Source organism: Trachurus trachurus (assembly GCF_905171665.1).
Source record: "Trachurus trachurus genome assembly, chromosome: 13".
Lineage (NCBI taxonomy): Eukaryota > Metazoa > Chordata > Actinopteri > Carangiformes > Carangidae > Trachurus > Trachurus trachurus.
This window is the reverse complement of record NC_139892.1, coordinates 1,089,726-1,101,920: the sequence shown is the minus strand read 5'-3', so window position 1 is coordinate 1,101,920 and position 12,195 is coordinate 1,089,726. Positions and strand designations below refer to the sequence as shown.

General features: G+C 44.5%; 2 protein-coding genes across 2 annotated transcripts in view; both read left to right on the top strand.

Annotated features, from left to right (window-relative positions):
• LOC310995737 (protein NLRC3-like) overlaps nt 1-7,991 on the top strand; it is a gene marked incomplete at its 3' end in the record, with an annotated part of 491,970 nt that extends 483,979 nt beyond the window's left edge. The window contains exons 5-10 of the mRNA XM_083984860.1: nt 1,110-1,188; nt 1,349-1,577; nt 1,729-3,529; nt 4,276-4,449; nt 4,541-4,669; nt 7,979-7,991. Coding sequence (XP_083840986.1) covers nt 1,110-1,188; nt 1,349-1,577; nt 1,729-3,529; nt 4,276-4,449; nt 4,541-4,669; nt 7,979-7,991 — 2,425 coding nt within the window. The remainder of the gene's footprint in view (nt 1-1,109; nt 1,189-1,348; nt 1,578-1,728; nt 3,530-4,275; nt 4,450-4,540; nt 4,670-7,978) is intronic.
• A 1,458-nt stretch (nt 7,992-9,449) lies between these two features.
• LOC310995736 (NACHT, LRR and PYD domains-containing protein 3-like) overlaps nt 9,450-12,195 on the top strand; it is a gene marked incomplete at its 3' end in the record, with an annotated part of 361,364 nt that continues 358,618 nt past the window's right edge. The window contains 3 exon segments of the mRNA XM_083984859.1: nt 9,450-9,592; nt 11,089-11,208; nt 11,339-11,452. Of these exon segments, the coding sequence (XP_083840985.1) occupies nt 11,138-11,208; nt 11,339-11,452 (185 nt within the window). The 5' untranslated portion in view covers nt 9,450-9,592; nt 11,089-11,137.

Genomic DNA, 12,195 nt, shown 5'->3' with positions numbered 1-12,195 from the left:
ACCTCTCACCATCGTGATGTGTCGCCACATAAACACGTTACCACAACAAGCTATCGTTGCTTGCTTCTGACCGCCTCCTCTGAATGACTGATTGAACGCGAACGTTACAGCAGCAGAAAACTTGATACATTTCTTAAATGTTGAATCACGGAGGATAACGGGACAACTCTGACATTCTAAACACAGTCAATAGATCTCCTGTAGCTGTAAACTGTGTTCGTTTCACTGTTCAGCATTTATGATGACAATTATATAGTGAAGTTGGCATATTCCAGCTGCCGGCCAATGGCGAGTGACCTAATAATTTTACTCGCCAAATCATATTTTTACCCGCATTTGGCGAGTGGCGGGTGCTAATTTTAAACCCTGGCTCTTAGTGAGGTCGCGAAAGAGTTAATGTTCAGTGTCCCATCCAAATAAACAAATAAAGTAAAGTCATCTAACCTTCCTTCACGCAATATTTTTTTCCCACTATGGCCACGCCAAGACCTGCCTTACTCCGCCTCTGATCGGCTGCCTCTGCAAGGCTAAGCCTGTACCTGCAACCACTCCCTTCTTCATACTAAACCTAGAGCACTGGAAAAGAGAGTAGCGACACCACCATAGACTCCCGTGGTAACTTTATTCTCCCCCTAGTGGCAGGATATGGGTATTGCAAATCCGCCCAAGAAACCCATTCACTCCAATGTATGTGTGTTGCCAACTTGCTTGTAAAGTGATGAAAACTGCTGTGTTTTTGCTTTTAGGTGCCTTGGTCATATTAAGTTATGCTTATAATTTATTTATTTCAAAATTTAAATTGTAACATTAATGTGCAGCTTGCACTGTAGCACTTTGGGATTGCTTAAATGTAAAGTGCATTATAAATAAAATGTATTATTATTATTATTATTAAACGCTCCAGGGTATGGTTCAACCGGTCTAAATAAGGCTGGTGTGAACATGACCTGAGGTTATTATAGAAAAGAACCAGTTTGTACGACGTGTTGTTGGACCAGGTCTGAAACCAAAGTGTCTCTGTCTGTTGTGAACGTCCTCGGGGGACATATAAAGTCCATCTTGTATTATCTCTCTGTACTGATGTTGACTTGACACTGATTCCTCCACAGAGTGGACCAGGAGAGCTCAGATGTTCCCAGTGGTCAGTCTGCCCAGCAGCATCAAACACACCTGGACTCCATATTTATGGTGAGGACATGTCCAACAGCTGCTGTTACATCTGTTGTGTTCACCATCATCTCCATGCTGCACTTTGACACCAGTGGATTGTCAGTCTGTCCAACATGGATCTGATGTTTGGCTCCATGGTTTTAGTTTGATGCTGTCACTCATGGAGTTTCTGTTCCAGCTGCTGGAGGAGAACATGGTCCCTTTTGTCAAGAACGAGCTGAAGAAGATCCACAAGGCTCTGAGTCCAGATTACCCAGAATGCTCAGGGAGTCAGAGGGAGGATGAGGAGGTGTTGGACGGTGAGGATGAAGAGCAGAGGAGGAGCAGCAGAGAGGCATTAGTGAAGATCACAGTGAACTTCCTGAGGAGGATGAAGCAGGAGGAGCTGGCTGAGCGTCTGCAGAGCAGTAAGAGGATTTCTCTAAAGATTCAACATGATGAACAAATGAGACGTTCACTGACATCAATACATGGAGGGAAACATGTTCATATAGTCGCTATTTAGAGGAATTACTGTAAAATGTTATATTGATCTTATATCTTGTGTTTTTTTTTCAGAATATTTTGCTCCAGTTTGTGGACGTAACCTCAAATCTGTCCTGAAGGAGAAGTTCCAGTGTGTGTTTGAGGGGATCTCTAAAGCAGGAAACCCAATCCTTCTGAAGCAGATCTACACAGAGCTCTACATCACAGAGGGAGGGGCTGGAGGGGTCAATGCTGAACATGAGGTCAGACAGATTGAAACAGCGTCCAGGAAACCAGACAGACCAGAAACAACCATCAGACAAGAAGACATCTTTAAAGCCCCACCTGGAAGAGACCGACCAATCAGAAGAGTGATGACAAAGGGAGTGGCTGGCATTGGGAAAACAGTCTTAACACAGAAGTTCACTCTGGACTGGGCTGAAGACAAATACAACCTGGACATACACTTCACATTTCCCTTCACCTTCAGAGAGCTGAATGAACTGAAAGAGAAAAAGTTCAGCTTGGTGGAACTTGTTCATCACTTCTTCTCTGAAACCAAAGAAGCAGGAATCTGCAGGTTTGATCAGTTCCAGGTCGTCTTCATCTTTGACGGTCTGGACGAGTGTCGACTTCCTCTGGACTTCCACAACACTGAGATCCTGACTGATGTGACAGAGTCCACCTCAGTCAACGTGCTGCTGACCAACCTCATCAGGGGGAACCTGCTTCCCTCTGCTCGCCTCTGGATAACCACACGACCTGCAGCAGCCAATCAGATCCCTCCTCAGTGTGTTGACATGGTGACAGAGGTCAGAGGGTTCACTGACCCACAGAAGGAGGAGTACTTCAGGAAGAGGTTCAGAAAGAAGAAGCAGGCCAGAGAGATCATCTCCCACATCAAGACATCACGAAGCCTCCACATCATGTGCCACATCCCAGTCTTCTGCTGGCTCACCGCTACAGTTCTGGAGGAGCTGTTGAAGACCAGAAGGAGAGGAGTGCTGCCCAAGACCCTGACTGAGATGTACATCCACTTCCTGGTGGTTCATCTAAAACTGAAGAAGGTCAAGTATGATGGAGGAGCTGAGACAGATCCACACTGGAGTCCAGAGAGCAGGAAGATGATTGAGTCTCTGGGAAAACTGGCTTTTGAGCAGCTGCAGAAAGGAAACCTGATCTTCTATGAATCAGACCTGACAGAGTGTGGCATCGATATCAGAGCAGCCTCAGTGTACTCAGGAGTGTTCACACAGATCTTTAAAGAGGAGAGAGGCCTGTACCAGGACAAGGTGTTCTGCTTCGTCCATCTGAGTGTTCAGGAGTTTCTGGCTGCTCTTCATGTCCATTTGACCTTCATCAACTCTGGACTCAACCTGATGTCACAACAACAAACAACCTCCTGGTGGTGGTCTGAAATGTTTGGAGACAAATCAGCATCTTTCTACCAGAGTGCTGTGGACGAGGCCTTACAGAGTCCAAATGGACACCTGGACTTGTTCCTCCGCTTCCTCCTGGGTCTTTCACTGGAGACCAATCAGACTCTCCTACGAGGTCTGATGACAAAGACAAGAAGTGACTCACGGTCCAATCAGAAAACAGTCCAGTACATCAAGAAGAAGATTGAAAACACTCCCTCTGCAGAGAAAAGCATCAACCTGTTCCACTGTCTGAATGAACTGAATTATTGTTCTCTAGTAGAGGAGATTCAACAGTCCCTGAGATCCGGACGTCTCTCCACAGATGATCTGTCTCCTGCTCAATGGTCGGCTCTGGTCTTCATCTTACTGTCATCAGGAGAAGATCTGGACGAGTTTGACCTGAAGAAATACTCTGCTTCAGAGGAGGCTCTTCTGAGGCTGCTGCCAGTGGTCAAAGCCTCTAACAAAGCTCTGTAAGTGTAGAGAAAGCTTAGTGTTTCTGATTCAGTCAGGTGGAGTATTTGGGCCACAATTAGAAAAAAATGTTTTCACAGACTTTGAGAATAAAGTTGTAGTTTTCAGGAAAATGTTGTAATTTTTATTTCATAGTCATACTACAACAGCTGTTTTCGGAAAATAAACTTTTAATTTTGGACATTTTTTTTTATTTGCAAATAATAATTGAGCTGTTGTAGTATGACCATGAGGAGACCGTTCAGTGGGGGAGTGATTTTAAAGTCTCTATACTGTATGAACAGTGAAGTTATTGATTATTATTTGCGATGAAAAAATCACAAGAATTATGCAAAAGCTTATTTTTCCAAAACAGCTGTTGTAGTATGACCATGGGGAGACTGTTGGTGGGTGGAGTCATGTTTCTGTATGACAGTAGAGTTTTTTATAGGGTTGTTCAAACATCCTATGGCTATTTGTCTGGGGTATGAAGAATTTTGGTTTTTATCTAACATTAAAATAAACACCTTTAACAGTGTAACTTACTTAAATAAATCGGTCATGGCTGCACACTTTCCTCCGTGTCCCATGTATGTCAAATCTGAGTTGAAATACTAATGTGTAACAGAAAAAAATAAGAAATTTGTTGTATTTGACAGGGGTATGAATAATTTTGGGCTTTCATTTTTTAAAGACACTTCTGTCTTTTCAACCGAACAGAAAATAAACTCCTTTCTTCTTTAATTCCTCACGATCATCTCTTCAGACTGAGCAACTGTAACCTCTCAGAGAGGAGCTGCAAAGCTCTGTCCTCAGTCCTCAGCTCCCAGTCCTCTAGTCTGAGACACCTGGACCTGAATACCAACAACCTGCAGGACTCAGGAGTGAAGCTGCTGTCTGGTGGACTGGAGAGTCCACACTGTCGACTGGAGACTCTCAGGTGAGGATCCATCCAGCTGTTTATCTGATGCCACTTGAACACAATAGCAGGTGTTGACAGGGGGTTCCTGTGTGTTGTTGTGTGTGTTCAGTCTGTCAGGATGTCTGGTCACAGAGGAAGGCTGTGCTTCTCTGGCCTCAGCTCTGAGCTCCAACCCCTCCCATCTGAGAGAGCTGGACATGAGCTACAACCATCCAGGAGCCTCAGGAATGAAGCTGATGTCTGCTGGACGGAAGGATCTAGACTGGAGACTGGACTCTCTCAGGTATGGAGAGGCTGCTGCAGCCACACACACTGTCATTTTCCATGTTTTCATATAATGTCCATGTGTGCATGCTGACAGAGAACGTGCAGCTCTGACCCCCCTCCTCCTTTCAGGGTGGAGCCTGCTGGAGTCCCATGGTTGACACCAGGTCTGAGGAAGTGTAAGTGTGTTTTTACTTTGATTCATGGAAACAAAGCAGCACATTCAACCATCTTCACACTGTCACATCACTGACTTCATGAGTCTTCATCAAACTGTCAATAACTGATCACTTGATCAATAACTGCAGCTGTGTCTTGTTCTCTCCATCAGATTCCTGTCCGCTCACTATCGACACAAACACAGTGAACACAAACATCAAACTGTCTGACAACAACAGGAAGGCGACACATGTGAAGGAGCGTCAGTCATATCCTGATCATCCAGACAGATTTGACTTGTATCCTCAGCTGCTGTGTTCAACTGGTCTGACTGGTCGCTGCTACTGGGAGGTCGAGTGGAGAGGAGGTGTTTCTATATCAGTGAGTTACAGAGGAATCAGAAGGAAAGGAGACAGTAGAGACCGTTTGTTTGGAAGGAACGATCAGTCCTGGGGTCTGTTCTGCTCTGATGATGGTTACTCTGTCAGGCACAACAGCAGAGAGGTCTACTCCTCTTTCTCCTCCTTTTCCGCCATCTTCTCCCCCTCCTTCTTTTCCTATTTCTTCCACTCCTCCTCCTCCTCCTCCTCCTCCTCCTCCTCCTCCTCCTCCGACTCTGTCTCTGACAGAGTAGCAGTGTATGTGGACTGTCCTGCTGGCTCTCTGTCCTTCTACAGTGTCTCCTCTGACTCACTGATCCACATCTACACCTTCAACACCACCTTCACTCAACCTCTGTATCCTGGGTTTGGGTTTGGACCCTATTCTGGTTCCTCAGTGAGTCTGTGTTGAGTGTATCAGAGCCTGTTTACATCTGTCGGGCTTTACATAGCATCATTACAACATCCTCTGCCCTTAGACCCTCACATCGACTGAGGAAAAACTCCCAAGAAAACCCTTTTGCTTCCTCAATATATTTCCAAGTCCAAATAAAGGTTATAATAATAATAATAATTTATACAGCACATTTAACACAATACAGAGATTGTGATGCTGTCGAGCTGAAGAAGGAGTCCTATCGAGCTTGGTTGGCTTGAGGGTCTCCTGAGGCATCTGACGGGTACCAGCAGGTCAAGTGTGCGGCAGTTCGGGTAGTCGCGGAAGCAAAAACTCGGGTCTGGGAAAAGTTCGGGGAGGTCATGGAGGAGAAAACCGGTCGGCCTTGAAGAAATTCTGGCAAACCATCTGGCCCCTCACGAGGGGGAAGCAGTGCTCCACCAACACTGTTTACAGTGGAGGTGGGAAGCTGTTGACCTCAACTGGGGACATTGTTTGGCGGTGGAAGGAATACTTCGAGGATCTCCTCAATCCCACTGACATACCTTCTGTAGAGGAAGCAGAGGCTGAGGACTCAGAGGTTGATTCATTCATCACTCAAGCTGAAGTCACTGAGGTAGTTCAGAAGCTCCTCAGTGGCAAGGCACCGGGGGTGGATGAGATCCGCCCTGAGTACCTCAAGTCTCTGGAAGTTGTGGGGCTGTCGTGGCTGACACGCCTCTGCAGCATCGCGTGGCGGTCGGGGACAGTGTCTCTGGACTGGCAGACCGGGGTGGTGCTCCCTCTCTTCAAAAAGGGGGACCGGAGGGTGTGTTCCAACTATCGGGGGATCACACTCCTCAGCCTCCCGGGGAAAGTCTATTCCGGGATACTGGAGAGGAGAATTTGGCCGATAGTCGAACCTCGGATTCAGGAGGAACAATGCGGGTTTTTCGTCCTGGCTGTTGAACACTGGACCAGCTCTACACCCTCTGCAGGGTGCTCAAGGGTTCATTGTAGTTTTCCCAACCAGTCCACATGTGTTTTGTGGACTTGGCATTCAACCCTGTCCCTCATGGCATTCTGTGGGAGGAGCTTCGGGAGTATGGGGTTGGAGGCCCTCTGCTAAGGGCTGTGCGGTCCCTGTACGACCGGAGCAGGAGCTTGGTTTGCATTGCTGGCAGTAAGTCAGACCTGTTCCCTGTGCATGTTGCCCTCACTAGTTCTGTTCATTATTTTTATGGACAGAATTTCTAGGTCTGTCGTGGTGAAGATAAATTTACCAGTCAATCTACGTTCCCACCCTCACTTATGGCCATGAACTTTGGGTTGTGACCAAAAGAACAAGATCCCGGATACAAGCCGCTGTAATGAGTTTCATCCGAAGGGCTTAAAGAACAAACCAAACAATTCAAAACACAAATGGGGCTTCTCACAAAGTAACCACCGCTGCTCGTTTAGCGGGTGCAACACAGCACACAGCTGACACAAAGTGGCAAAACTACACAAGATGGCTACACCACCATCTACCAAATTAGGCAACTCTCACCCTTCAAGCCACCAAAGCAGCACAAAAGATTACTTACTGAGGGGCGGTGTGTGGCGCAGTGGTTAAGACGGTTGCCCCATGTAGAGGCTACAGTCCTCAGCGCAGGCAGCCCCGGTTCGAATCCCGCGTCGGGCAGCCCTTTCCTGCATGTTATTCCCCCTCTCTCTGCCTCCCCCTTTCCTGTCTATCTCTACTAAATATATAAAAAATATATATATATAAAAAAAGATGACTTTGAATGCTGCTGAAGGGAATCACAATAACACCCACCAGAAGATCAGCAAGAGCAGCACATTGGTGGGATTCTGCAGCAGCTTAAAATGACCAATGGACACTACAACAGTGACCAGTATACCTGCAGCAAACAGCAGGTAGAGGACGGCCCTGGTCCCCACACTGAACTGAGCCATAACACATGAGGCATTAGAGCCTGGAAAACACAACTGGTCCTGAGACAAGTCACTCATCATGAAGCCAACAACAGACAGAACCAAAACTAAGTTCAGGGTTTTTACAAATCGAAAAAATTATGAATGAATTGTGCTTTCATTTGAAGGAGAGAATATTGAGAGACTGTCTGTATTTTAGGTTTTTGGGTGTTATCTTGGAGGACAAGCTGACATAGACAAATCATATAACATACTGTATGTAAAAGCCAAGGTGGCGAAGAATATATTTATTTTGAATAAGGTGAAGTTTGTTTTGGACACTAACATATAATGAATGCTATACTGTACACTTATTTTGCCATATCTTAATTATTGCGTGGAAGTGTGGGGCAATACCTATGCAAGTATATCACTCCTTTTTCTGCTGCAGAAAAGAGCAGTAAGAGTTATTCATAAGGGAGGCAACAGAGAACCCTCTACTTTTTATTTCTTCAGGGTTATTGAAAGTGGCCAATCAAATAGATCTTCAGACGTTAAAAATAATGTATAAGCAAAGAACAGGGTATTACTAGAACATTTGCAGAACATGTTCAAACTGGAGGAAGAGGTTAACAGATTAAAGCTTGATTTAAAACATACATTTGCAAGGCTAAGTTTAAAACAAATGTGTACATTTCTGTTGCAGGTGTAAAACTATGGTATTCACAAAGCAAGGAACTGAAAAGTTGTACAATTATATCTCAGTTTAAGAAGATGTTTAAAAAAGAAAAAATAAGTGCCTACAAAAAGAAGAAAGAGTAAGAAAAAGAAGGGAAAAAAGAAAAGATAGATAGACGAGTTGTGTTCATTGCGACATTTTGTTTTTTGTTTTCTTGTTGTTGTTGTTATTATTATTATTATTATTATTATTATTATTATTATTATTATTATTATTATTATTATTATTATATGTTTCCTTATCTTTAATTCTCCAAAATAGTGTATGGTATTGGTGTTGATGCCAAGTTAATGCAATTATAACTATAGAAAGGGGCAGGTACCATGAGTTTTTTTCTTCATCCTGCTCCTTTCCATTTATGGTGTTATATGTACATCAATTTTATATAACCTGTTCTGAAAAAGAATATAACAAATTATGTAAACTGAACTGCTGCCTCTAATTCACTTGATTAAAAATGTTATTACGTACAATCATTTCTCATCAGTACTAAAAGATTTATTGATACAATGTAAAAAGTGTAATAATCTAGCCTTGTCTATTTCAGACACTATCAACATTATCCTACTGTTGGGTAAATGTCATGTCCATTGTGCTAAATTGGAGGAACAGTAAGCCTTCCATCCCTAGTTGTGTTAATGATTTTAAGTTATTTTTTGTCTCTAAAAAAGCAAATATGACAAGAAATTAAGCCTGGACTTTGCCCATCTAATTTATTATTTCGCTGCTCCATTTTATGTTAAATGTAAATGCCTGATAAAATGTATCTTTTGCACCTTATCTCATCTGCTACTATTTGGTGTTGTTATGCTTTTGTTTTGTCTTTGCTTCATGAATGCCCCAATGTTATGTTTTTGCACTTTTATACTGCACTTATAATTTCCACCTGTTTTTCCACCTCATCCTCTTTGAGAGTTTGTATTTTCAATTGCTCAAGAAAAAAAAGGAGGTCTCGTCTTCGCCCTCCTCCTCCTCTTCATCCTCCTCCTCCTCCTTCCTGTTTGTCTGGTCTCATGTTTCCACCACACGGAGCGGTGTCGCCCCCTCGTGTCACTTCATGGAGTCCTGCAGTGTCCTGGAGGAAACTGGAGATGAGTTCAAACACAGATTCACTGACAAGCGGCGGACTGGAGATCGATATTATCATTAATGTTTTAACTCTTTATGGTTCAGTAGTAGAAATAAACAGCAGTAAAAACACCAGTCTCTCTACTCAGATGACAGATTTCACCCTCCTCCTCCTCCTCCTCCTCCACCACTCCCCGTTTAACGTTTACTTTCACTTTCACCCAGCTGTTGTGTCGTAGTTTATTTCCTCGTGTGAAGGTAAGGTGAACAGTCTGAATGTTTTCCTCGTTAACACCTGTCGTTACCTGAGTTCTCTGCCCTTCAACTTGTCGTTGTGTTGTTGTTGTTGTGTTATTATAATGTTACTGTATCTGAGTCAGAGCTGTAACTGTAAAGTCTGGACCGACAGAACCGTGTCCTCCATGTTGTGTGGATGTTGTCGGCAGAAGCGCTGGAATAAGAGCAGAAGCAGAGTTAGTGGATGGTCAGTAAGAAGGGAGAAATAGTCAGTATAGAGATGTGAGAATGATCCTGAATCATTTCAAAGGATTCATGATTTTTTTTTACTGATGGATCAAAGGATCCTGTCTCGGGGAAAACTGGGAATTTTGTTGCAGATGAGAATCTTCATTTCAGCATAATTCGTTTATCAGACAATGTATCTGTTTTTTCAGCTGAACTGGTGGCAATTTTAAAAGCTTTGGATTGGATAGAGCAAAATAAGCCTCAAAACAGTGTTATTTGTTCAGATTCTGCAGCTTTGGTGGCTCTAGAAGTAGGTTCTTCTAGGGCCAGGTGAAGCTACTGGTCACTTTCCACTTTCCAGCTGCAGGTTGTAGATTAAAAACACCCGATGAGCTCAGAAACACACGATTAGAGATGAAACCACAGCATGTTTGTCCTGTGACTCTGTAGGTTACATCAGCTCACTGACTCATTAGAATGAATGAATGAGGAGCAGCTGGACACTGTCTCTGTGTCCTCACCATTCATGTCTGTGGTTACACACAGCAAACACTCTGGCTTATTGATTATTGGACACAAATCATCAATATTGTTGTGAAGAGAATCTTTTAGAGCTGCAACAGTTGTTCAAATTGTTCAAAAACTGAAGATTTCCTTGTTTTCTCTGTTTGATTTGACTGTAAACTTAATATTTTTGTCTCTTTGATTGTTGCTGTGAAAAAACGAGACATTTGAAGACGTGGCCTCAGACTGAGAGGAACCTGAACGCATCATTTGTCTGTATTTTGTGACATTTGATGGAGCAGAGGATGAATGGATGGACAGAGACAATAAGTGTCAGTGGCAGCTGGAGAGTGTTTTTCTCTCTTTGAATTTCCAGTGTGAGTGAAATGAGTGAATGTTGTGATAGTGGAGCTGTGAGGTGAAATAAGTCTTGGCCCAGTTGTTGTGTGTGTAGCTTGTTTGATCCAGTGGTTTTCTACAGGGACGCTGTCCACACAGAGACTGTGTCACATCAACTCAGTGGATCTCAGTCCTTGTGTGTGTCAGTGGATGGAAACAGTGGTCCATGGATCATGTTGCTGGGCTGCAGCTTCATGACGCCATCTAGTGGACTGATAGTAGAAGTACAGCAGCTGATGGCAGCTTCCTCTTCCTCACTGCTGTGACTGCATTCAACTGACACTGATATGAAGCAGAGAAGAAGAGCCAATCAGTGGAGGAGCAGCTGGAGACATGATGGACATGTGAGCTGCTGTGCAGATGAATGATGTGTGTTTCCTCTGCAGGTGAAGCTACAAAGTGTGTGTGAGCTGATGTGGATGTGAGCTCAGCAGCATGGATCAGTGTGAGGACAGAGAGGAGGGAGCCCCTCCCTCTAAAACCAAGAGCCAGACCACAGGTCAAAGGTCAGAATTTAAAACAGTCAGAAAGACTTTTCTCTCTAAAAGTCAGTTGTTGTGTTTATTAAAAGATTATAGATATTTTTCATCAGTTTTTCTCCAACATGCACATTTATCAGTTGTGTTGTTGTTTCAGGATCCAGCAGCAGAGACCAGACTCTCCTGAACCCAGCTGTCTGTCTTTAAAGAGTGACGACTCAAAGGACTGGGGCATAAACTTTAAAGGAGGACGTGGATCAGCTGATCAGATGTAAGAGACAAAACTACATTTTCCAACTGTGGACCCCAGGAAGACTAGTGGCGTTCTAGAGCGCAGCTAATGGGGATCCTAACTAGGGATGGGAAATCGGCCCTATATTCAGATCATTCGATCGTGGACACTGTCGATCGGCGATCCAATCGCGGGGGGGTGGGGTGGTTGCAATTACGTCAGCTTTAAAAAAAAAAAAAAAAAAAAAACTTGCTATATAGTTCCGTTCATTCATCTCCGCATAGCGCTCACTCTCCGTTATTGTCACACACAGACAAGCGCGCATGCATGATGCGCGGGTCGGGTTTTTTTTCCAACCCGCGGGTCCCGCATGAAGTATTTTGACCCGCCCCGCACCACCGCATCTATTTTCACAACCCGCCCCGCCGCTATTAAACATCAGACAGCAGCTTTTTACTTTGAAAGGGCAGACAGAGGCGCTGTGTTGCCGGTAGCTTGTCAGTGTGGAGCTCGTGAGGAGTGGGAGAGTGACAGTGCAGCGAGTGCAGCAGCCGCGGCGGCCGCCTCTCACTCTCTGCTCTCTGCTCTCAGTGAAACCAACCCGCTCTGCTGATGCGCCCAGCCGCCGTCTCACCGGTTCCTTCACACCTCCGCCGGCTTTCCCCTCAACATCAGCGCGCCCCTGATAACACACTCTGGACTTCACCATCAGTTTTTTTAATGACCCGCCCCACCCCGCACGGCCTGCGTCCGCGGCATGCACCTCCGAAAAAAAGTGAGAA